The sequence below is a fragment of the Lissotriton helveticus genome, chromosome 4_1, assembly GCF_964261635.1.
Source record: "Lissotriton helveticus chromosome 4_1, aLisHel1.1, whole genome shotgun sequence".
In the NCBI taxonomy this organism is placed as follows: Eukaryota; Metazoa; Chordata; class Amphibia; order Caudata; family Salamandridae; genus Lissotriton; species Lissotriton helveticus.
The window spans coordinates 1,652,733,222-1,652,759,215 of NC_136063.1; the positions used below are offsets into that span (position 1 = coordinate 1,652,733,222).

Below are 25,994 nucleotides of genomic sequence, written 5' to 3' on the forward strand. Positions count from 1 at the left end.
GCCTCAAACACACTCAATACTGATCACTCTTCTACCTCTTCAGAAATTGGCTCTTCCCCACATAAGCACCATACGCAAACAGAAAATTACAGCCTATCCCTCTGTATACAACCATTTTTGTCACTATAGATATGTACCTATCTTTGTGTATTACTTTGTATAAACCTGTAAAATAATAATAATAATATGAATAAAAAAATAAAAATCATCTTTGGTCTACTTGAAAATACTTCCATTGTGCATCTATGTACCTTCCATGTACTTGGATCTGTGTGTCTGTTACTTTTCTCCTGGAAAAGCCTTTCCAATGCACTACCCTATTTCTCAACCTGCGCCTCTATCAATATCTTTAATCTACATATACTTACCTCCTTTATATACTTTCATCGTAATTATGGATCTACATATTTATCACTTTCTTCTAATTTAGCATTTCCAAGGCACTACCCTATTTCTCAGCCTATACTTCGCTCAATATATCTTCTAGCCCAACCTTCTGACTCATCTCAAACTTCTTCTACTACTCCTTCCAATGCACTACCCTATCTCTCATCCTATCAGTATATCCTTAACATCCACTCTCTCATGTATCCTAAACCCATACCACTACTATGATTGCCAAAATAACCCTTTCTAGACTCTCTCCTACTCTACCCCTCTTTGCATCATCTGACACCTCTTTTACTATACCAATCCCCTAAAACAAACCTTTCTAAACTCTTCCCTCTAAGTCCTCCCCTCCAAAACTCATTTTTACTCATCCAAAAACCTCCTCCTACTGCTAAGACCTAAAAAAAAAAAAAACTTTCACTCTTTTATCCCTCCACTATCCTTTTCAATTGAAATTAACAGACTAACATGTTCTCTTCTCAAATCCCATATTAAACTATACTAATATACTACCCAAATAACTAAATAACATATCCACTACTCAAATTACTTCATATTTTTTTGCTATACTAATTCTCAACAGTAATCCTTTATGGGTTCCGGAGTGGCTTGTTACTCGCCAGAAAAGCGCTTCAACACCCATCAGGGGTAACAAGTGCTATATGAATGCAAATCTTTCTTCCCCTTTTATCCCTCCGCTATCCTTCTCACTCCAAGTAACTGACTGATATTCACCACTAAAATTACTTCATATTTCACCATATTAATTCACCACTAATCTTTTGCAGGCTTCCTGAATAGCGTGCATCAACAAGCACTATATAAATACAAACATTTGTCCTCCTCTATCCTTCTGCTATCAATCCAAATCCAATTAACTGACTAACCTATCCACCACTTAAAATGTACTTGCATGTTTCACAATACTAATTCAACACTAATCCTCTATGGGTCCCGGAGTAGCGTGCTACTCGCTGAAAAAGCGCTTTGACACCTCGTCAGGGGTAGTAAGCGCTATATAAATCCAATTACAATACAATACAACAGAGCATAGCAAAAAGGAAATAGCAATGAGCATTTGATGGCCATCAGCAATTACCAAAGGTAAAGTCAAGAGAGGAACAATGGTGAAAGTCAGTCATTATCACCTGTGCCACCCCCATCCTCTGGGCTGGAACTGTGTGGAGGCAAGCGCTGCTACTTGTCCAGTTTTTTTGCCAAGGCCAGGGCAGCTTTCAGCTCGGTGAATATATGCATATGCACACCACTTTTGACACGCAGCTCGGCTGGATAGGCGAGGGAGTAAGAGACTTCATGTTTCTGGAGCAAGCGCTTGGCCGGGAGGAATTTGCGTCGGGCGGCCTGCACTGCCATCGTTTAGTCGGCGTAAAAGTCAAGGGAATTTTCCTGATAGCGGATCTCACCTTTATCCCGAGCATCACGGAGGATCGCATCACGGTCCCTAAAGTTTAGCAATTTAGCGATGGTTGGGCGAGCAGGCAAGCCGGGGGTCCAGCGAACGGTGCGCCTGCTCAACGATAAAGAAGGCGGACAGAACATCACTAAAGAGTTCTCGAAGAAGTTGCTCGACAAAGTCCATCATTTTGGTGATGTTGGAGGATTCAGGCACACCCATAATGCGAAGATTATTCTTGCGGGAGCGCGTTTCCAAATCCTCCTTTTTATTTGGACAGCACTTTATCCAGGATAAGGAGCTTCTGATGATCACCATCCATGGCGTCCTCAACGTCCAAGACCCTCGCCTCTACCTGGACCAGCTGCGCGTCATGAGGGTCCACCCTGGCCTTGACTGTGTCTAGCCGGGCCGCCAGCTGGTCGAGCTGAGCAGCGATGCCTGAAACATTAGTCTTTACATCCAACATGATCGTTTTAAGGTCATCTTCGCACGTAGGGCAATTGTCCGATGAGGGAGTAGGTTCACCAGTGTTCAAAGCAGCGCCATCTTGCCCAGTCGATCTGCGCTGGTCAAATGCCAGCTTGGGCTGTTTGGGGTCTGCTTTTTCCATGACTGAGCCGGCCGAGCCGCCCCTGACCACACAGCAGGACAGATGCAGGTAAGGAGTCCATGGCCCGACAAAGCCGCCCAGAAGCGTAAACACTGTGGAGGAGGTGGCCGGCGAGCTCAGCTAGAGCAGGGACCCAGACAAGGGGCCACGACGGAGGAAGGAGACAAACCAGCAGCGTAAATACACACAGGCAGGAGATGCAAATGAGGGGCACGCCGGGCGAGGTACCAAAGCAGCCAGTGCGTACTCGAAATGAACGACAATGCAGCACTACAGCCAGGCGTCCGTAGAAGATAGCCGTCTGCAGTAGAGAGGAGGCGGAGCAGGCTTGAGTCCCCACTTAAGAAAGAAATGGTGAGGGAGCAGGCTGCGGGGCAGTAAAACAAACAGGAGGCGGCCTGGAGGTTCGAAGTGGCCAGAGTGGCACCCCGGAAATGAGCCAGCAGTCACAGAGTGGGCCCCCTGCAGCAAGTGTAAAGTCGGAGGGCCCGATGCAATGAGGCCAGATTGTCAAGGCAGCGGCGAGGGGCTCACACAACCGGGGGGCAGAGAGCAGTGGGGAGATATGGGGAGCGCGCCACCCGCGTCGTGGGGCCTGGGTCCAAATGAGACAGGCAGTGAGGGTATAGCGCCAAAGCAAGTGCTCACCAGCAAAGAATGCGACCGCATGCCCCGCGGTACGACACGCGCACTCCCAAACCCGCAGCCAACCGCCACACACACCGCACCGTCCTACCAGGCCTGGACCTCTGACGGGCAGCAGAAATCGGCGATGGGACTCCCCAGCGTCGACGATGCAACCCAGGCAGGATCATGTCTCCAACGCACCGCGCTGAAGCCCCAGGCCGTGCGCCACAGGGAAGGCCCGGCAGACACACGCAGGCCGGTGTCGTAGTCCGTTTCTCGGTGCCTGGGAGAGCGCGGACACCGGCAAAAGGATCAACAGGTGACCAGTGATGCAGGGGGTCAGGATCGGAAGTGGTGGAGGATCAACGCCATCCCAGTCCGCAGGATGATGCCCGATAGATAGGCTTGGCCTTCAGAGCCCACTCAGTGTGCGGCCATCCTGCAGTCGGTCAAGCCAAATCCCCACTTGTGAGTGGCTTAATTAACTAAATCAAGCGGAAATATGCCAAGATTTCACTTTTGTAAGAAATGTACTTGTTGCAGTTAGAAACTGAAATAGTCAAGAGGCTTGGTGAGGAAGGCAATCCACAGCGGCAGCTTACTACCCTCAGGGCTCCTGCTCATCTATCACCCCAAATGCTGTAAGAGGTGTGACCTTGCCGTCCTAATCCTACCAAGAGTTTAAAAACTTGGTCAGACAAAGATGATTAATATATATTGTTGTGTAACTATCCTTGTGTTCCAAAAACCTTGTTTTGGTATCCACCTACTCCCCAAACTACCAAGACACTTCCTGTCTAAATTGTCAAGACAATTCACGTAGTTCAGAACAACACAAACACTTATAGGAGCTGGCTGGAATCATTTCTGGGCTCAAAAAGTGACAGGACAGACAAGAGGTGTGTACACTTCTCTAATGACAAAACCTTGTTTTAAGATGTAATGGGGGACTGGGGCCTCGTCCGACGTACTGAGAGTCATCCGAACAAAAATAAATATACGTTTCTCTCCTGTGTACACTGTACACAATCGAAAATAGACAACTTTTTTTCTTTGTCGTCCTGTGTTTCCAAATGCGGTATCTGTAAGGGCTTCCTTTCTGATCATCAATACTGAAAACAGAATGGGTACCAACACTGGAACCTTGCAAACCTTGAGGAATTAAAGTTTCTCGATTAAAAAAAGAAAAATGGCTTCCAAGAAATTCATAATTGAAGTATACAAACTTACCTGAAAACAATAAATCGGTCACGTGACCACAGATCCTAGTGCCATATGCGAAGTTGGTCATGCAATGTCAAATGATGCGGGTTTCTGCGACATCAAAGAATTTTAAGTAGCTGAACCAAACAAATCTGGAACAGTCCATCAGAATGCTAACATTTCTTTCCAAATCTTTAACAGCTGCAGCTGGGAAAAAACAAAACTAGTCTTTCACTCAGTGTGTCATGAGTTGAGTATGCACATCATCACGCCGAAGGGATGCCACTATCGACAAGACGAGAAAGCCAGTAGGCCTTAGGGGCCTAATTGATTAACCGACAAGTGGAAACATTAGTGACTGTACTGTTGTGTATGGCAAACATGAGAACTTGATGAAATTTCCACACAAATTGTCAACACTTTTGCTGACTACTATATATTAGTATTTTGTTCAGAGGCAAAAGATCATCTGGATGCGGAAACACAGTTACCCAACAGATTCAGACTTCCCATGCGGCACAAGAACAACACTGCCTGCTGAAGGGGGAAATATCAAAAGACGAAATCTCTGCAGCCATTTCAGACCTTATAATAAAGCTCTGAGAGAAAATGTTTTTATATAAGAGTTTTGTAAATGGGGAAAGATAAAATTGACAGATGACCTGCACAAAGCCTTTAAAGAAGTGGAGAATTCTGGTACTTATTTTCACTTTGTAATAAGGCATTCATCTCAGACGTCCTGAAGTTGAACAAAAAGCTGCATTGTCAAAGTTACCGTTCCATCTCTTTAATTAACATGGACATCAAAATCCATCTATTTGCTGCATCTACAATGTTCCAATTTAGCATACACTTCCATACGCTTACACCTGGCTGCAATAGCTGCATACTTACAGAATAGGCAACATCTTTCTCTTTTTAGAGTGTCTGTCATCAAAGCCTTTATGGAGGGACTCAAAAGAGTAATTCGCCCAAGACATCCACCGGCTCCGGTATGTAATCTCAACATTGTCATCACCAGACTGATCGGTCCACCCTTCGAGTCATTGCACAAATGAGAACTGCAATTTCTCACATGGAAAGCTGCTTTCCTTGTGGCTATCACATCACTCAGAAGAGTGGGTGAACTTCATGCATTAACTATAGAAGAGCCTTTTTAGGTCTCGGCTAGCGTAGGCTGCGCACATGCGCAGTCTCGCTGGCGAGATTTAATGACTGAGTAGCGAGGTTAAGCCCCGCCCCTCTTCTCCATTGGCTGGCCTCTTAAACGGCGGCCAGCCATTGGAGAAGAGGTCCCCGTGACGACATTCTTTCGATCTAAACCCCGTCCTTTTCAGATTGGGGGGTGTGTTTTTTAGTTTCTTTCTACCCATTGGCTGAACAGTCAAAAACACGCCCCCCAGTCTGAAAAGGACGGGGCTTACAGACAATGGCGAAACGAAAATTGAAAATGCAAACACAACCGGAGGGTTGCCGTTGTGCCAATAATCACCATAAAACAACGGAATCACAGAGTACTTGAACGCTGCAAACCCTGTCTGCTCTGCGGCTTAACTGTGGGAGGCTGGCTGCGGAGACCGGTCCGGACGCAGCGTGGGCAGGCGGCCCTTTCAACTCAAGCCCGCGGCGGCTGGCGTGGTGCAGGCCTCAGCCGTGGAGAAACTAATGCGATCCCTTAGCTCCAGCGGGCCCCTCGACTGAGGTGCTGATTCCGACCGAGGTTTTGGGAGGTCCGCTGTTTACATCGCAGCACATGCCCTGTTTTCCAAGCTGAGGCACGGGATGGTAATGAGAAAGGAGCGCTCCGTAAATTGAAGACACCATTTTACAGCCACGTCACGTCTGCCGCGCCAGCATTCCCCCTCTCCGGTGCTGAGCTGTGCGGCTTAACTGTGGGATGCTGGCTGCAGAGACAGGTCCAGACGCAGCGTCGGCCGGCAGCCCTTTCAACTCGAGACCGCGGCGGGCATTGGCTTCAGTTTACGGTGTTTAATGATCCAGGGACAAGGGGAGTGGGCATTTAGTAATTACGGGCCCAGAGCAATTTGTAGGCCCTGGCCGGGACCCAGCCCAACTCTGGCCCCAGGGTTGCCACTGGTCGCGGGGGTGCTTTGTCCCGCGTGGTATCATGGTGGGGGGAATAGCGAGCCTTCTCAGCCTCCATTCGAATTGACTGTCGGTAGCCCACCAGCAGGCCACTTTCGGAGTCCTGACCCCCACGCCTGCCTTCGCCTACCTCTCGGGGTGAGGCACGGGGTTACACTCGCAGGAGTGGAAGGAGCAAGACTGGACTGTTGCGGGGGGAGTGTGGGAGGACCGGTTTGCGGTCTCCCCCACCTCCCAGTCTTACACGACTGGTCCACGGTGTATTAGAAGTTCCGTCTGCAGCTTTCCTCGCTGCTCGTGGCGCCTAACGCCGCGCAACCCTTCCATGACGCCTTCCTGGCCCGTGTGTTCCCCCAGGAGTTGCCCAGCGAGGCACGCTCGGACCGGTCCTTGCGCATGGCTTTTGGGGAGGGGGTTAAGGGGATGGATGCAGCGCTTCCTTATCCCTGCTCCTGCCAGGCAGTGACACGTCTTACTCCTGCCTTTCCGTTGCAGCGGGGCAGGCAGCGGATGTTTGTTCATTGAAGATTAATTCAGGTTCGGCCACCAAATCCACACAGGGCGGGTGCAATCTCTCCGCAACATCGTTTGATGGAAATTAGAGCTCAAGACGTATAAAACAGTTATATGCGGGTAGATTTACGTTGTGTTGCCCGTGGCCGGTTGGTTGGAGTCTACACGTTAATGTCTGGAAGCGCGATGAGAGAGGAGAGGATGTGATCTGTCGGCTAGAGCTGCCGAATTTGGTGCTGGAGACCAGGGTAAGAGCCTCGGGGTCGTGTCCACATCCTGTGATTCTGGTAAATTACTCCATCTCCCCGGCCTGAAGGTGTCATGTAAATACGGTGCTTAGGTGAAGCGCGCCAATACCACCGGGGCAAGTTTGCGCTATATAAAATATGCAAAAAAAGAAAAACTCGCTGAGAACACACATAGAATCGTTCAATATGCTCAACATAGGAGACAAATAATTTTTATAACTGACATGTTATGAAACTAAGGGGCCAGTGCATAAATGACAATCATGGCGGGTAATTATGCGTGGCGCTGCCCGTAGCCGATTTTTGGACGTACAGGGAAAAGAAATTGATCGTATACGCATAAGGAGCGATGAGTCCGCGCTGAAAACAACAGGTCATGATACATGTTTAGGCAATGCCTGGATCACTGTATTTAATTTTCAAAAGGTCCATTTTTGTAACCTGGATGCGTGCTAGGGAAAAGGGAGCGCTTTGAAAAGGAAGTCATGTATAACGTTAAAGTATGAAAGTGCGCTCACAACCGAGCGCATAAAAAAAAGCAATCATAAATGGCTTAATGCCACTTTCTCAAGCTGCAAGCATCAAGGATCCTGTCTGCCTGCGAGAGAAAATGCTATTGGCATTGTATGCCATTTATTTATCTGTTTTCAAAACCAACACATAAATAAAAAAATTGTCATTTACAATGCCAATAGCTCTAACTTTTGCAAAGGCGAGACCGTTGAATTTTAAATGCTTGTTTTACAAATGCCCCAAAATAAAGTTGTTCTTCGGACTAATCCTAAATTCCTTCCTAAAGCCATTTCTGATTTTCACATCAATCAATCAGTTTAGTTACCCGAGTTCTTCCCTCAAGGAGATTCAGTAGCAGAACGTGCCCTACACATTAGCTGTAAAGAGAGCATTGATGTACTACATATAATGGACAAAACCTTTTCGTAACACAAATAAACTGTTTGTCACTTTTGCTCCACCACACAAACGCAATCCCATATCAAAATCAGGAATTGCAAGGTGGTTAGTCAAGTGCATTCAAATATGCTACGCAAAAGCAAAACGGACATTAACAGTTCCCCCCCAGAGTACACTTTACACGCAAACTGGGGGCTTCTATGGCATTCTTAGGAAACATACCCATAGATGACATATGCAAAGCTGCAACATGGTCTACACCTCACACATTCACAAAGCACTATTGTGTAGATTTGTTAGCAAGACAATAAGCTACAGTGGGCCAGGCAGTTTTACGTACACTATTTCAGACCACTGCAACAGATACAGGTTAGCCACCGCTTTGGGCGATAACTACTATATAGTCTATGCATAGCATATGATCTACAGCTCATATGTCTCGAAAGGAAAATGCTATATACACAGTATGTATCTGTTCTTTTTTTTAAATAAATATTTATTTTTATTAAACCATAGAGAATCGACATTATGATTACAAAAAGAGGAATAATGCTAAATTAAATACACATGTACAGTTGTTGAAAAGCAAATGATACATGAGAGTTTCAACGGTTATGGAGTCGAAGGCTCTTCAAGTGAGGGGATAGTTGGTGGGACACATATATTAACCCGATAGGCATTCCATTTGCTCCATATGAAGGACCATTTTTTAGGGCACCCATGTGTAACGTATACAGTTTTTTCTCTGGCCATACACTAAACCACATCTGCATTCCAGGCTTCAATTTTAGGCGATACCCCGCAACTCTGTCTCTGACTCTGTCATGCCTCAAACTTAACGGTGAAAAAACTGAGCTTATGCTCTTAGGTAATTCCCCCCCGCTCACGATCAAGCACTGTGGCCCACCTGTCTTGGCCCTGCCCCCATACCAAAGGACAGAATCAAGAGCCCGGGTATTTGGCTGGATAAATCTCTCAACTTTAATTCCCAAGCAGCCAAATTGTCAGCCACCTGCTTCGGCCTACTTAGGCTTTTGTGGAAGATTCTTCCCTACTGCCTTTTCAAGCCAGGCAGATTATGGTTCAGTCGCTTGTTCTATCCCAGTTGGATTTTGGGAATGCCTTGTATTTAGGGGCCCCCCAAACCACTCTGAACAAGCTTCAGATCATACAAAATTGTGCGGCACAAACACTACTTCAAATTCCCCGCCGACTCTGTGAAATCTGGTTTAAAGAGCCTTCATTGGCTCCCTGTCAGAGAAAAAATTTAATTTAAGACCCTTTGCATTACTCATCGAGCATATTGGAAAACTGGTGCTGTCATTAATCACTCACTGATCACTCCCTACAACCCGACCAGACAGCTTAGATCGTCATCCTCTCTCCTGGTGACAGTGCCCAGGATAAGAAAGCCAGATGTGGAGGTCGGTCGTTTTCATATAATGCCTCAATACTCTGGAACTCTCTTCCTTATCATCTACGATCAGAGTCCAATTTACTCTCCTTTCGTAAACAATTAAAAACCCTGCTCTTTAATAAAATTGATTAATCTATTAAACTGCTCTCTTGCCCGTGCAGCCTGCAGCGCTAGGACGCCTCAGGGTAGCTATCGCGCTCTATAAATGGTCTTTTCATTTCATTTCATTCATTCACTAAGCAATATTTCTTTTAGCCTCTATTACGCCCAACGTGACCCATATTTTGTCTTTGCTATTCAAGTCAGTGGGTTCCCAGACATTTAAAAGGCAACTTTTAGCTTCTGGTCTAATTTCTAACTCGAGGACCTCTCTAATACAATCATGTCTCCCCTTCCAATAATTATGGACATACCTACATTCCCATGCTATATGCATAAATGTGCCTACTTGGCCACACTTTCTTCTACATATTCCCTCATCTACTCTGCCCATGCTAACGAGTAGAGACCCAGAGACATACTCTGTGGAGGATCTTAAGCTGCAACAGGCGCAGTCTGGAGGAGATCGCAACTTCTCGCGTGGAGGCAACTGCCTCCTGCCATTCCTCGTCATCAAACACCAGCCCATCGCCTTCCTAGCGCTCCCTGATCAGTCCAAGGGGATCCGGGGTATTATTAATCAACTTTTTGTAGGTCAGTGATATCACTTTTGTTGGCAGATACCCATCAAGCAATTTATCCTCCAGCGGCAAGGATTCTGGGGGAGACGCACCGTTTGATAGATTTGACATGAGCGCATGTCGCACCTGCAGATATCGAAAGTACTGTGTGTCTGCCTGCTCTTATTCCTGTTGCAGAAAAGCTAATGTTAAAAGAAATATTAGGTATACCCTGGGGTATGAATTGTTATTCAGAGAGACACGGTGTGTATTTTAGCGGTTGTATGTAGTGCTGCCACCGGTCTCAATGCTGTCGCTATGAGATAAACAGGTGAGGATTAAGGAAAAGAATCCCATCAAAGAAGCAGAACTAAACAACGAAGGTGCGGTCTGACTTATACACTGAAAGCGATAGGCAACACAAATATCTAAAATACTTGCCTACTTGGATAGCGAAAGAAATAAATAAGCCGTAAAGGAGAAACCAAAACCCATGTACTAGCAAGACAAGACTAATAGAAATTGCTCCACAACACAATATAAGGAGGCACGAACAGCACACCGGTCTAGATTTAAATACAGGGAGATACAGGTCGTAATTGAACAAATCGACCGTTAACAATCAAGCGAAGATGAGGTCTGATGATCAATGTATCCGCACCAGCTGTTAGGATACCGTTGTAAGACAACGCAGATTCACGTTAGAATAATTGTCCTGAAGAAGGTGGGGCCTAGAGCCTTATCCACCGAAAAGCGTCGACACCCCTAACCAGTGTTTTTAAACATAATTCTTGATTGATTTTGTTGTTATATGTTGTTTTTAATTTCATTAAAATTGTGTGCTTCTGTGATATAAAATGTATGCGCACTAGGCACTGTATTAAGAATAGTTTTTTTTTTATAAATAATCTGATTTGCTTTTTTAAGAATAAAAGATCTATGAATTTTAATTAATTGTTTCATACCAAATCATTAATGCCTTTGTGGTTCTACTACTAGATGGGATGCAATATGCAATATACAATTGGGTAACTAATAATGAATGTGCGAGTGATAGCAGTTTGCGAGCACGTAGACACACCGTGTCTCTCTGAATAACAATTCATAACCCAGGGAATACCTAATATTTTTTTTTACTTTACTCTACCCAGTTCCCTTGGGTCCAGAGGGTACTCTCTTTCATTTTGAAGAGAAAAGCTAATGTTACCACCTCATCCTTTTTCCATAGGTCCCCAATCTTTGAGATCTCAATCAGATCCCCTTGTTAAACCCCTTCGAGGTCCTCAGAGTGCCCAACTGTTCCATATCCCACAATGGAGTAGCCAGCGTAAGCTTCTGGTCCTCCTCATACCTCTATTTGCTGCGTGCTAAACCTGTACTGAGTGCCTGGTTGGTCCTGTGAGGGGAAACTTTATGGACTTGGAGTATAGGGCCATGTTATAATTGCCACCCAGCAGTAGACCTTTATCCGTTCTGTACCCCGGGTTGTCCCAGCGGCGATATGTACAATGATTTATTGCTGCTAGATGAGCAGCCCAATAATATTTTTTAACATCTAGAAGTCCGATTCCCCCCCATCATACCAACTTAAAAGTAGTTTTTGCAAGGCTATGCAGGGTTTACCGTCGCAAAGTAATTCCCTTTGGAGTCCCTCTATCTCCTTGAAGTACAATGCTGGGACCGGATCCGGGAAGTTCTACAATGCATACAGAAAACATGGCAGCAACATCATTTTGAAAAGCGCTGCCCTACCCAGCAGAGAAAGCGGGAGTGTCTTCCAATTAGCTACATCTCGCTTCAGTCTCTGCAGGGGGGGAGAAGATTGCTCTCGTAACGGGTTCTGGGGTGTGCTGTGATGAAAATTCCCAAGTACTGGAAGCCCACCCCAGCCACCTGAATAGGACATCCCCTGGGCGAGGGAGGAGGATCACAGCTAAGGACATACATTAAGGACTTGCTTTAATTAGTCGTATAACCCCAATATTTCCCAAGGTTTGTGAATATATTGAGTACTCTATGAAGCGACGCCTTAGGGGAGGCAAGGTAGAGGAGAATATTGTCTGCATACAGAGAGATAAAGTCCTCTCATGCTTCAGTCCTCTTTAGCCCCCGGATTTCTGGGTCCCTGCGGTTCCATGCCACCAATGGCTCCAGGGAGATGCACCAAATTACTAATTACTTGGATCAAGCGACTCACCAGAAATTTGGCTGGAACCTTTGGCTCTTTGCTTAATAAGGCAATAGGGCTATGAGATGAGCACCTCTCCCTTGGCTCACCCTCTTTGTATATTGTAACCAATGTTGTTACCCTTTGGTCAAGAGGAAGCCATCGCAGCCATCGGTTCTCCTCAAACATGGCCCGTAAGTGTAGGGCAAATTTGTCCGGCTTTAACTTATACAGTTCGATGGGTAGATCATTAGGGCCCAAAGCTTTGCCCGACTGGAGGTTTCTAATCGCCTGTGCAATTTTTTCATTTGTGAAGTCGCTATCTAGTACATTCTTCTCCTCTGGGGTGGGGGGGAATGTATATCTGAGAGCAGAGCCTGTGAGTCCGCCTTCGAGATTGAGGAGTTATATAGAACTATAATACTCCGCAAATTCATTGGCAATTGCTTGTGGATCCGTTATTTTCCCACCCAACTCATCGGATATTTCTGGTACAAGTCTACTTGCCAGCTCTTTCTTGTCCAACCAGGCAAGCAACTTCCGAGCCTTATCCCAGTCATACAATCTGCTGTCTTTGTCCCTGCCCAGTATTTTGGCCATGTCAGTAGCAATGGATTTGTATTCACCCCTTTTGAACTTCAGGGCATGAAATCTCTCCTGTGTGACCTCTTCCCCATTCTCCTCCTCCAGACGAAGGACTTCGCTCTCTAAGTGGATTAGGTCCTTTAATTTCTCCTTACAGGCTCCTGCAATTAGTGAGAGTACCAGCCCCCTCAGTACTGTTTTAAATGCTTCCCATATGGTTTGAGACGATCGCACCGAACTTTCATTTTCCAGAAATTAGTTATCAATGGTTAGCAGGAGTGCTTTTTTGATCACGGAGTTCCGAAGTTACCAGGGGTTGAATGGCACAATCCTCCTCACCCTTTTTTTTTCTACTCCGGACCAGTTCAGCCCATATGGGAGAGTGGTTGGAGATACCCCGCACCATGTGCCTAATTGCTTGAATATTTCCTATTTGAGATGCAGGAACCAGTCGGTAGTCAATACGAGAAAGACTGTTGTGTGCCCCTGAGTGGAAGTTATGCTGGATGCTTTCAGGGTGGTACTCCCTCCACGCATCTGCTAGGCCCAGTGCCTCGAAGAAGTCTGGAAGCTATCCGTGTGAGAGACCTATTTCACTTTGGAGATAGCGGTCGAGTGATCCCAACACTACGGTCTCCACCCACGACAAGGCAGCCTTCGGGAAACAAGCATAATACTACCCAAGTCTTTGAAGGTTCGACCCTGTAGACCCTGTGGGACATATACTGCCGTTTGTGAAATTGTTTACCCCTCTCACTTCCCCGAGACCGCAGCATATCTGCCTATCTGCCTATCATCAATCCAGGTTTGCTGTATGGCTAACGGGAAGGAATTTCTGAACATGATGCCCACCCCCCCTGGAGCCCATGGTGAAGCCAGAGTGTGCCACACGTTTATAGCCCCATCTATTCATTGCTTTACAGGAGTTGCCTACCAGGTGTGATTCCTGAAGGAGTACAACATCTGGGGAGTGTCGTTTGATGTATTTTAAGACAATGCAACGTTTTAATTTGTCCCCAAGCCTGTTAACGTTCCAACTCATGAGTCTAAAGGTTTTGTCCCAATGTGTGCTCATTGAAGCATTAGAGAACCATGTATTCCTCATGTCTACGGATAGACCACGTCACCTTCTTTACAAATTGTCTAAACAGCCCTACCCCAACCCAACTTCCCCCCTCCCTGCTCCCCTGCACTCTGGGCTTTAAACTGCCCATCAAGCAAACCATGCAGAGTGCCTGTGCCCAAACTTAGAACTAAAAGTAGTATATAGTGGGGGTGAGAAGCTCCACCACCCGACCCCTCCCCTGTTCGATGGACAATTGAGGCCCCCTAGGATGGAGTCGGACTACAACAATGTGATACTATAGGATAAATAGCACTGCTAACAGAATACTATTTCTCTGTTCGACTCTGTAGACCCCTGTGAGCCAAAGGAGTTTATGTGGATAATCATTCAAAACGAGTCTTAGGCACCTTACTTACTCTACACAGTTCCAGCTATGGACATGTGCAGGGCCACCACGCATCTATCATTATGTTCTCTAGCCCCTCTCCAACCCTAAAGCCAGTCAGCAGCCGCTTCCGGATGATCGAAAAAACAGACTTTGCCCTCCGCTTCTACCCGAAGCCGGGCTGCAAACAGCATTGCGTATTTGACTCCTTTGTCCAGCAGTTTTTTCTTAACCCTCAAGAAATGATCTACGCTGTTTCAGAACATTTAGGGTGAAGTCCGGAAAAAGGAGATTTCCACGTTCTCATCAAAGAGGCGGGCCTCCCTGTCATTTTGTAATATTATATCCCTGTCTCTGAAGTTCAACAATTTTGCCAGCATCAGGCGAGGAGGTGCACCAGGCCTCGGTTGTCCACCAGGGACTGTCTGCACCCTTTCGACCACAAAAAGTGGGAGAGTCCTTTAGGTTGCAGGTGATTAAGTATAAGGAGCTCCACGCAAAGGTCAGCGGAGGCCGCTCCACATTTTCCGGCACTCCAATAATTCCCAAGTTATTTAGTCTGGTGCGACCCTCGTAGTTGTCAAGCTTGTTCTCTGCGAACTTTCGGAAGGCCTGCAGGTCTATGATATCTTGTTATATTTGGGAAGTGTCTCCGACAAGGCTAGAGCTGACGACCTAGATTTGCTTCACCTTCTCACCTATTTTTGTCAGGTCTGCCCTGATGAGTGTCACCTCTGATGTAATTGCATCCATTCTCTGCTCTAGAGATGATCGGACACCCGAGATAGCATCCATGACATCTTTCAGCTTGAGCTCAGGGTGTTCCCCATCCAATCAGGCCACCATTTTGCCCTTGGAATGATGCTCAAAGTCAGTGGCCTTAGGGTGAGCATATTTATCCAGTTTTGTCTGCTGAGTTACTTTTAGGCCCTTTGGTCCCGACATCCCTTCCAATTCTATAAGGCCCACACCTGTCTCCTAAATAAGACCACAACCTCTGTAGGTGGGTGTATCCAGTTGTGCCAACTTTGTTAGGGAATCAGGGAGTATAATGGTCCAATTCGCTGAAACAGTATCAAGGTGGGGGGGTGGTCCCCCACACGGTGTTTCCTGAGTCAATAGCGTGCTATGTGGATGCAGTTTGTGCGTCACTCGAGCCCCCGGACGCAACACCCTGCCCGTGAATGGGGCGTTCTTTACAGATTATATACACGTTGTTCTAGAATATACCAGGGTAGCCTCCATTCATTGTCTCTCAAAGCCGCAGGTAATGGTTATCAATGGGCCAGGATATCCACCTTATATCACCAGCAGTTAGTCGGGCCAAGCAAACCCGGGGTACCCACACACTGCCGGGGGCGCTGCAGCACTCGTCCGCCTCCTCTGCGACGACGTAGGTTCAGGATAATTTGCGGCGCTGCCATCAGTAATTAATGTACCGATGCTTGACTGAGGCCAATTGTGGCAGAAACAGCCTCTTGAGGGCTCTGGGTGCACCCGTCTCAGGTCCCGGGCAGTATGCAGCTCTGCTCCCGTGATATATTGTACTAATGCGCTATTGCGGACCACTACTGCAGAAAAAGGCTGCTAATCGCTCCGGGTGCACTCATTTCAGCGCACTCTCAGTGTTCTCGACGTCTCTGCCACCAGCGGACTCGTGGCTCACCTTCGTTGTGCCAATCACAGCGATGCACCGATGACTTATGCGGCGTCCGGAGCCACTGCACCGCCACGTCCCGCTCTGCGCCAGCTACAGGCCCCAACCGTGGCCTTGTGTTGGGTGTGGGCTGGATACACGGCCTCGCTGCGCCCAGATTTGTAGCACGGCAGTTCACGGCGAGAGGCTGTATGCCATGCTGGCAAAATCTTCACAAGTACGCAGCCCACAGAGTCGGTTCTTGGGTCAGCAGCACCCCTAGTGAGTCCAACAGCTCACCCACCGCTCCGAGAACTGATTAGTGAGGCGGCTATCAGGAAGGGATCTGGTGATTGCGGATCTACACTCTGCAGCGCAGCCACACCCCCATGCATCTGTTCTTGGCATATAGAGCTGTAGAGTCTTATGGGCCCACCCGCCTCCCCGAGTACCTATACCTGTTGCAGTAATATATTATTTAGATACATGCATTCATGGACTTCTCCTTTTACTACTCCTACTATCTCCATTATCACCCTCTGCGGGAAAACAATCTAACAATGGAGTCGATGCCCATGCCTCCGAAAGGAGTCACCACCTACCTTGTGACTGGAAAGACTTTTTCAAGGAAAACAAAGTGCAAGCATCCGGCCCAACACTAGATGGCGATCTATGCATTGCATTTGACTCTACAGCTCTATATGCCAAGAACAGATGCATACTGGGTAAGTAGCATTTTCCTTTTACTTGCTTCATATTGAGCTTGCTAGAGAAACTTTAGAGTAACTATGGCTCTTCTTTCCAAACATAATGGTAGTCTGTGTTTACTTCAAACTCCTATGTTCTATGAGTACCTAGTCATAGAGATTGTATAAACACCTGAAAGGTAAGAAAGAGATTTAAACATACATTTTCTGTTTTTTTCACCCCATTTGATTTTCTATGTATTTATTTTTAAATTAACCTCCTAGCATCCCAACACAATTCATGTTGACTATAGTTAACAAGCATTTGCACTGCAATAGGTCTCGCAGTCGTGAGAGCCTGAGCTATTGGCATTGTAAATGACAATGCCTTCTATTTATGTTTTAAAACATAAATACAAGGCATTGTTATTTAGAATACTAATAGCTTACAAAATGCAATGAACCTCACCATTAACACCAACAAAAAGGGCACTTCAGATATATTAGGTCAAAGAGCAAACACCCCGACTGACGCAGATGAAAGCACCTTTGAATACTGAACGGACAGCAACTCACCTCAAGGCAGACATGGTTAGTCACAAATTAAAGGGACCCGTGCACTGGCGGTATTTCATCTCAATGGAAAAAACAGAAGTTGTTAATAAAACGCACAAACAGCAGCTGCTCTTCACACAGTTGTGCTGTGCTTTTATTGGCAGCGCTGACAAGGGCAATTGGTGGTGCAATCTGCAGTGACCTCCTCACGAGGGCCCTGATACTTATTGTTTTTACAAAGTAAGCAGTGTCCGACTGTGATATTGAAACAAACTGCGCCCTACTGTCAAACTGCATATTCTAAGCTCTACTGCACAACACACGCACTGCAGCCCTCGGCTCTTCAGTAAAACTGGAAACCTCTACCCTTCTCATAGCCATTCCATCGGAGGGGGGACCTGACAAACTTCCACTATCCCATTAATTCTGCGTGCCGTTCCTGTCCTACCAACAGGTTGTAAAGAGGGATGGCAGCTGTCAACACCTAAGCAAAACCTAAAACAAAAGGAAAGTGACGCGCACAGAAAATACTCACGCACAGTAACACAGGACACACAGTAACACAGCACAAACAGACATTCGCATAAAGAAACTTAAAGAAACCGACCAGCGCAGCGACAGCATCACATGCGCGTGTGCACATACAAACACACACAAAACACAGACAAACAGAAACATAGTACACACATGCACATACAGACATTTGTATAGGGAAACTCGCAGAAACCGGCTTGCACCGTAACAGGATCACTTGCTCGCACACCACACACACAGGCACTCACAGACAAGCACATACAGGCATTCAAAGTTACACACACACATATATATGCAGATATACTCACATAGACACACGCGGACACACATAAAGAAGAGAACACACAGTTACAATACTAAGGTGAAAAACTAAGAAACTGCGAAACTCCAACATCTTGATCACAACCGGACAGAATAGTGACAAACATTTATCACAAGTTAAGTAGCCTAACAACAGACTTCATAAAGTGTTTCTGACTGTGCCCAGCCCACCTGACATCTCCCAACACCATCCCACATGAGAATCTTAGAGAATCTGATTGAAATCCTCTGCATAGAAGGTGCCTCCGCACCAAACATTGGCCAGCCCCCACCCCGCTTTGAACCTTTGAAAGATCCGTGGTTGAAGAAAATCGAATTTGCCATATTTTAAATGTATACCCAACCTCTTTGGTCTTGTAGCCCTTTGCCAATAAGGCGGCACAGGCAGATGGTACTGCATATGCAATTATTCACAGAGGGGCCGCCCACTTTTTGCTTCACTGGCTCCATTGAAAAGCAAACAGGCCATAATGTACAACACCTAAGAGAAAATGACGTGTCGCTAGGCCGGTGTGTGATGGAGGGGGACGGCGGCTAGGGGGTGGCGAAGGAGGTGGCATGCAGATTTACTTCTGACGTTAATCTGGACCCGTCCCTGCACGCGTGATTTACCGTTCGGGGGGGGGGGCACTCTATTGTGGCGAATGATCCCCGCCTAATTTGGCAGCGATAAGGTGGGTTGGTAGCTCTAAAAGGCAGATCAATTTGTAATTGCTGCTGTTTTAAATAATGAATATTAAGGGACGCTGGGGTTCATAAAACTGTAAATAATTACGCATCTTTCCTCTTCATTTCCCCCCTTTTCATCTGCCGGTCCTTCCGGAAACATAAGGTTTTCGCTCAGAGGCGGAAGACGGTGTGGCTTTTGAATACCTGTTGGGTGCGAAACTAAAACTAGGTGTGCTAAGCCGAAATACACTGGGACATGGACGCTGGGACAGGGAGTCCTAGACGCTGGGACAGGGAGTCCTAGACGCTGGGACAGGGAGTCCTAGACGCTGGGACAGGGAGTCCTAGACGCTGGGACAGGGAGTCCTAGACGCTGGGACAGGGAGTCCTAGACGCTGGGACAGGGAGTCCTAGACGCTGGGACAGGGAGTCCTAGACGCTGGGACAGGGAGTCCTAGACGCTGGGACAGGGAGTCCTAGACGCTGGGACAGGGAGTCCTAGACGCTGGGACAGGGAGTCCTAGACGCTGGGACAGGGAGTCCTAGACGCTGGGACAGGGAGTCCTAGACGCTGGGACAGGGAGTCCTAGACGCTGGGACAGGGAGTCCTAGACGCTGGGACAGGGAGTCCTAGACGCTGGGACAGGGAGTCCTAGACGCTGGGACAGGGAGTCCTAGACGCTGGGACAGGGAGTCCTAGACGCTGGGACAGGGAGTCCTAGACGCTGGGACAGGGAGTCCTGGACGCTGGGACAGGTAGTCCTGGACGCTGGGACAGGAAGCCATGGACACTGGGACGGGCAGATAGGGACACTGGGGCAGGAAGATATGGACAATGGGGCAGGAAGATATGGACAATGGGGCAGGAAGACATGGACAATGGGGCAGGAAGACATGGACACTGTGGCAGGAAGACATGGACACTGTGGCAGGAAGACATCGACAGTTGGGCAGAAAGAAACATACACTGGGGCAGGAAGACACAGACACGAGTGCAGGAAGAGACAGGCTCTGCATGAGTGAGGGGAAAAAAGTTGCCCATATTTTGAAATACGATCACCTGAGCAAACAGTAAGGCGCAGACACGAGTGCAGGAAGAGACAGGCACTGCACGAGTGAGGAAAAAAAAGTTGCCCATATTTTTAAATACGATCACCTGAGTAAACAGTAAGGCGCGAGAGACAGCATGTATATCACCAATATTAATTGAGGAAGGTAACCTGCACCCTGAAACTACTTTGAAAACATATATAGAAATGGTGAAACTGCTTTTAAACAAAATTCAACAGCTTGCAAATACACACCTAAACTCATCTGCAAAGCTCTCTAGCTCGTTTGAAAACGTTAACTTGTTGAGGCTAAAAGTCTAGTCTCCTGAGCTAACAAGCAAAACAGAAAGCAGCTTCACATCCGGCCCTGGGAGGGTGAGGGCTGCCCGCGCATGCGCGTTATCTGCCACTTTCGCGTGCCCTGCGGCTGGTGCAGGAAGCGCCTGTCCCCTTCCTGGGCTCCCGTGCTGAAAGAGAGCCCCGGCACCACAGAGGAAGTGCGGGGGCTGAAGCCGTGAAGAGCGGCACATAGCATTGCAGGGCTCCCATTACTATGGAGAGAGCCCCGCGTTGTGCAGCCAGAACTGTAGAGGAGCTGGAGTGCTCCGGCCGCAGCCAGCCACCGTTCAAGAGGATGCCCCCTGCAGACCGGGTGAATGGGGAATTCTCCATTTGTGTTTATTTGCTGAGCGGACCTGCCATTGCGGGCCGCTCCAACGATGGGGCGAAAATGACACTAAATGCTGGCTTGCCTGTGGGAAGCGGGACAGGAGATGTGCGCGTGGCTGTACGTGCGTGTCCACAGACCACAATCGCCAAAACCCTGCGCGTGCCCCGGTCTGTACCACTTGAGAGGCAAGTCGCTAACAATAGATCTCGCTGGCGACAACGCTTTCGCGCTGCATCGCTAGGCGAGACCTTAAAAGGGACAGCTTAAAAAAAATGAAAGTTTTCCGAAGCATGACTGTCATTAAGTATGCTGAAAACGTGTATGAACTGTAATCTGGATCCCGCCCATAAAACCTAGATCTTGTTACACATGAAAAAATCCCATTCTCCATCAAATTTTTGGGTATCTGCAAATTTAAAAAATGAATTCAAAAGCAATGGTGCTGTACACACACTGAGATTGGCTGAATGCATTTTGAATCCCAAATGTCTCTCTGTACAGTGCTCTGGTTTAGCAGTACATTCTCTATTTTTAAAACAACTTTTGATGTGCAATTTAAGACAATAAATTACAGATACAGCAAGTCTACTGTTGAAAATATCAAATGCTATCTTTTTTGTGTGTGCATGTATTGGGTGGGATGTTTCAAAACTTTAAAAGTATCTGCATATATTGATCATTGTTATGTTATGTTTTTTGCAGCCGTCCTTTCTCTTCTTCAAAATGGTCGTCAAGCAGTCCTGCCAATATACCAGGAAGAGGTATACATTCACATGTGTTCTGTGTTGCTTCCTGAATATAGTTTAATATGGTGAAGGATGACAGTTGACTGAAGAACATCTGGGCAATCATCCTCCTTTTCTTGCATCACATATGGTTTTATCTTAAACAACATTTATCTTTTGTGAGTTAAGTGCTTGACATGTGTGATACAGATAAGCTCTTGCCAATAGATTACAGGCTTTGAACACAGAGTAACTTGAAACTCCTATCATGTTAACAACTGTTAACTATTGATAATAGCACTGCACATTTCCCTTCAATTTCCAGTGGGTTAAAAGTAATGGTACCGCTCTCCTGTACTGATAAATGTGTGAAATAAGCAGGTACCAAGGCCAGAGTGCCATGTTTAACAACATCATCCTTCACCAGCCCCACCATCTGCATGTTCCATTTGTGCATCACCCTTCCAGTTTCCCTTTGTTAAATAATGTACTCACAGACTTATTTGGCACAACATTTTGAGAAAGTTAATTATTTTGTTTTTCTAGAATGCACAGTCTTCCTCAGTGCCTAGTGTGTGCAACCTGGTCTTTGTCACAGGAGTGCCTATTCTTTGGAATTTAAAGCTGTATCCATGGCTGATCACCCCACAGCACCGCTTTTTTTTTTTGCTCTGGAATTACACCCCATTTTGACTTGCAAGTTCTTTCTCTGATCTTTTTTTCTCTCTCCAAGGGCAGATACCACCCCATACGGATTATTTTCTCTCAACTTAGACATTTTAGTTAATATATAACTCTGAAGAATCCCCTACCTTTCTATGTGCAGTGTGTCCTCCCTGGCATAGGAAGTAACTGAAGTGCTTTGCTATGGCAAATGTGAATACTCAACCCATACACTTCTACAGGCATGTCTTGTGCTGCCCCCATAAAGCCTGCGTGCTCATCTTCTGTAATCTCTTCCCTAGGCACCTAAGGATGAGTAGATCCTTTTGAAGGAGCTGTTTTTGTTCCTCAAAGGCTATTAGGCTGGGGATCATCAACCCTCCTAAATAGCTAACCAGTTTTTTTAGATCTACAAAATAAATAAGACTTCTCATTCATTTAATGACAGTGGATAATATTTATTGGTCATTCTTGAAGACTCGATGTACTGTGAAATTCGGTCGCTTGACAAGTCCATCCCCTAATTGCCATGTTTGATTGTTCTCTTTTGGCATGAGTATTGTTGGCTACCAACTTCCTTCCCAATTTGTTCTCTTTGGTCGCTCACCTCCTTGTATGAAAAATGTTCCTCCACGTACATACACAGATACAGGTTCTTGTGTTTGGCCCAAAGTTTGCATATTAGCAAGTGTATATATTTTTTCTATGTTGTAAATAGAGGGCTAAATGTAGTTACTAGAAGTATGCAAACACAAGGAGATGATGACGGAACGCTGAAACTTTTCAGACAGTCTCCCTCAGTCACAGATCTGGGTTGAATCCATCATCATTCTTTAGCTCACTGTGCCACCCCAGTTCAGACCCAGCCATATGCAAATCAGTCTTGACCCTGTTCCTTATGGGAACAGTCCCGCCCGAACTGCCAAGCCAGGTCTTCCCTGGACCGGAAACAAGGATCCTGGGACCGGTTTTGGGTTGTAGAAGTATACCCGAGGGAGATGCTATAAAGCAGCAACCAAGCAATCTGCATTTTTCAGAGGCCCTTTGTGATTTTTTTTTTCTGTGTCAAACAGGTTTTCAAACATGGAAAAGACCTCTGAGTCAATGTGTTGTTGAGCATACCACAAGTTGTGGTAAACATCTAACACCGTCCTTGGTCCTGAGGTGTATATGTATATATACCTTAACAATCCATTCTGGCATGTGGATCTTTAACAGCGTAATAACGCCACAGCGCAGATGAGTTCCTGCTAAGTACCCTTTCCAGTATCTAGCAATACCCCACATTTTTGCCCTGAACCTTTCAGCTCTGCAGCCATACAGCACATTGGGAGTAGAGTGCATTCACTGTACAGGAACACAACTTACTTCCGAATTCTTAGTCATAAATATTCTCTGTCCACATTTGCCCACCTCCATCCCTAGAGCAGTAGCCCAATATTATTTGCCCAATATTAAGGAAATGAGGGGTGCGTCGTGTAGGGCGATGCAGGACTTATGTGCCCAGAAGTACATAAGACTAAGGAACTGCATGTCTGACCTTAAATGTGGATTTGGCATTCTGACTGGTGCAATTCACGCACATTGTGAATTATTTACACTTTAGTGCAGTTGTTACCAAAAGTAAGAAGTATGAGTTTTTATTGCATAATATGTATTTTCAGCTTGAAAGCATTATTTTTGTTGAATCATTTATTGGTGGCAACATTAACAAAATGATTGCACAACACATTTGGATGGATATATCCAAAATCTTTGTCAAACACGTGAATGCAACAAAAGAGGATTCCATGACTACCTATCCGACCTCGACTCACAGAAAGAATGCCTGTACCACTCCATTGATGTTCATGGCAGAGTTAATTAAATGCCTTTATTTTTAGATTTTCAAAGTTTTGAAATGCCTAATAATCTAACTCCTTTAGATTACTAACTCCTCTATGTTCTTTGAAGCTTTTGAAATGTTTAGTGGCCTTAACACCTTTTGATTACTAACTTCCTCTGTGCCATGAATCTCAGGTGTTTTAGCTTCTTAGCTGAAACCCAATATAATCAACTTCTTAAAACTGGAAGTCTAAGGAATGAAATCACTTGTTTTATACTCTAGTGATTAGATGGATTCCTTTATAATGAAATGAAAATGAATTTCATAAAAGGGTTGCTCAACTAACACATTGTACTTCAACAAAATGCAGTGCAACACCTGTAAATTGTTAAGCATTTAATCAGTTAGATTATCTTAAATTCAAGTTGCTTCATGCATCTTGTGCTCCAATAATTTGCACAATAGCTTTTAGTTGAAAGTAATTGGATATTTTGTTGACTGGTTGGCATTTTTAACTTTATATTCCCTATTAGTGGCTGGAAGTAGCAGCAAGACCGCTCCAAGTCCAGGAACGCTGCAGCGATCCCGGAGTGATATTGATGTTAATGCTGCAACAAGTGCCAAAGTGAGACATGTTGGGGGACAGCCAACCATAGCTGGGCGCCTAACATCCGCTCTCCCTCCAGGATCTTATGCGTCGCTAGGTGAGACCGCTCAGGCTGTGTTATTTAAAAGGAGTTGCACATTATTTGCCTTTAGTTCGGCCCATCACTGAAAGAAGATCTTTATCGACTGTTTTCTTCGTGTTGCCAGTAGGCAATTAAATTAATGATTGAAATCATCTTCAAAGAAATAAGATAGCTTAACACTTTGTACTTTTTATTCTGTTGCTTGTATATGATTGTCTGGAGGGATCATTATAATAAAAATGATGAAAATCACTAACTCATGCAGTTCCTGAACAGCAGCAGCAAAAGATTGGTTTGCAACATTTGACTCTAACAAAATCATCAGTTGTTATGTTTCTCCCTAAATGTACCACAATGACACCTTATCTAAAATTCCTCACATCTTTGAGTGTCTCAAGTACCAGTCTGGATCCAGAAACCACTGACATTTAATGAGTCTCTTCTAGAATCTGTGAAGGGTGCCTTGGTGAAACTGACCACCTCCCTGGTGGTAAACAGAACAGTGGCTAGATGTTACAGGCCAGCTCAAGGGGACCTGGCCTTTCTTACAATCCACACATCATCGAAATGTCTTGTGGCACAAGCTTCCTCCACCAACAAACTCAACCCGGGTTCTTGACTACCCACCCGCCAGACCACATCTAAAAACTAAATTGGTTAAATATGTTCCTGACAGGCAGCCTGGCATTGCTTCCAACTGAGCCAACTGTCTTCTAAACCTCTGCATCCCTGCCTTGTGGAAAGTAGAAGCCATTATTATTACCAACCTTCCAGACATCTGAGAGATAATTTTGCGTAGGTTGCCAGGAATGGTCAGGACTTGTCCAGATATATCAGCAGAGCAGGTATGCACACAGCCGATTCAGAGGTCAGTGCTAAGGATTCCTCTGTATTTCTGCACTGTCATGCCTGACTGTGATCTACATGTTTCTCAGGAGATCTCCACACTACACTGATGGATATGCCATTTAAAGGCAGCTTTGGATCGATTTAAGGCTGGGGTAACCACTGCCACGTCTCTCCGACTTAAGTTCCTGCCAAAGAATTTGCAACTGTTTTGAAACTTTAGGAGGTTTTTTTAAGGGGGTTGGTACAGTCCAACAGCTGCAGCCTTGATGCTGGCACCAATGTCATCAATGCCGGATATCAGACTCTGAAGCTCAGCCCCTATCCGTTAACCTTTGATATTATGCCCGTTCTAACCAAGAAACTTAACACTAGGTGATTGATGTGATGAAGGGGACCTATTTTAAAACCTTCAGGATGCCATTGATCTTGACACATAGACACTGGGTTATACTCTGCATACCAAGCTGTGGCTATTTAAGACTCCCCCCCCCGCCCTCCTATGCAGTAAATAATGGCAACTGTTTTAACTGAGGTTCTTAATCCTGCGCAGACCATCCAATGCCCATATCTACCCTTGAGGCCCTTATTGATGTTCTGATGGGGTCCTAGGCAAAACCGGGATCTTTCTCTTTAGTAAATAATTTAGTGGTGAGAAAACATAGGCCTGCCCTTGGAGACCATTACTTTCTACTCCCCTAAGAAGTTGGTTGTCCCAGTATCCTCCAGCCACCTAAACCCTAATTAGTTTAGTGTCCAAAAGAATGGCACATTTGCAAAACGTGTGTTTTATTGTACCAGTCTTGCCTTAAGGTCCATTA

At 45.9% G+C, this 25,994-nt stretch overlaps 1 protein-coding gene across 26 annotated transcripts in view; it reads left to right on the forward strand.

The window, feature by feature from the left end:
• CLASP2 (cytoplasmic linker associated protein 2) overlaps positions 1–25,994 on the forward strand; it is a 2,039,150-nt gene that overhangs the window by 1,128,347 nt on the left and 884,809 nt on the right. For 24 of the 26 annotated variants that reach the window (XM_078688301.1, XM_078688302.1, XM_078688307.1 and 21 more), the window contains 2 exons: positions 21,128–21,186; positions 24,172–24,342. In XM_078688301.1, the coding sequence (XP_078544427.1) occupies positions 21,128–21,186; positions 24,172–24,342 (230 nt within the window). The remainder of the gene's footprint in view (positions 1–21,127; positions 21,187–24,171; positions 24,343–25,994) is intronic. The other 2 variants (XM_078688315.1, XM_078688316.1) reach the window with 1 other exon arrangement.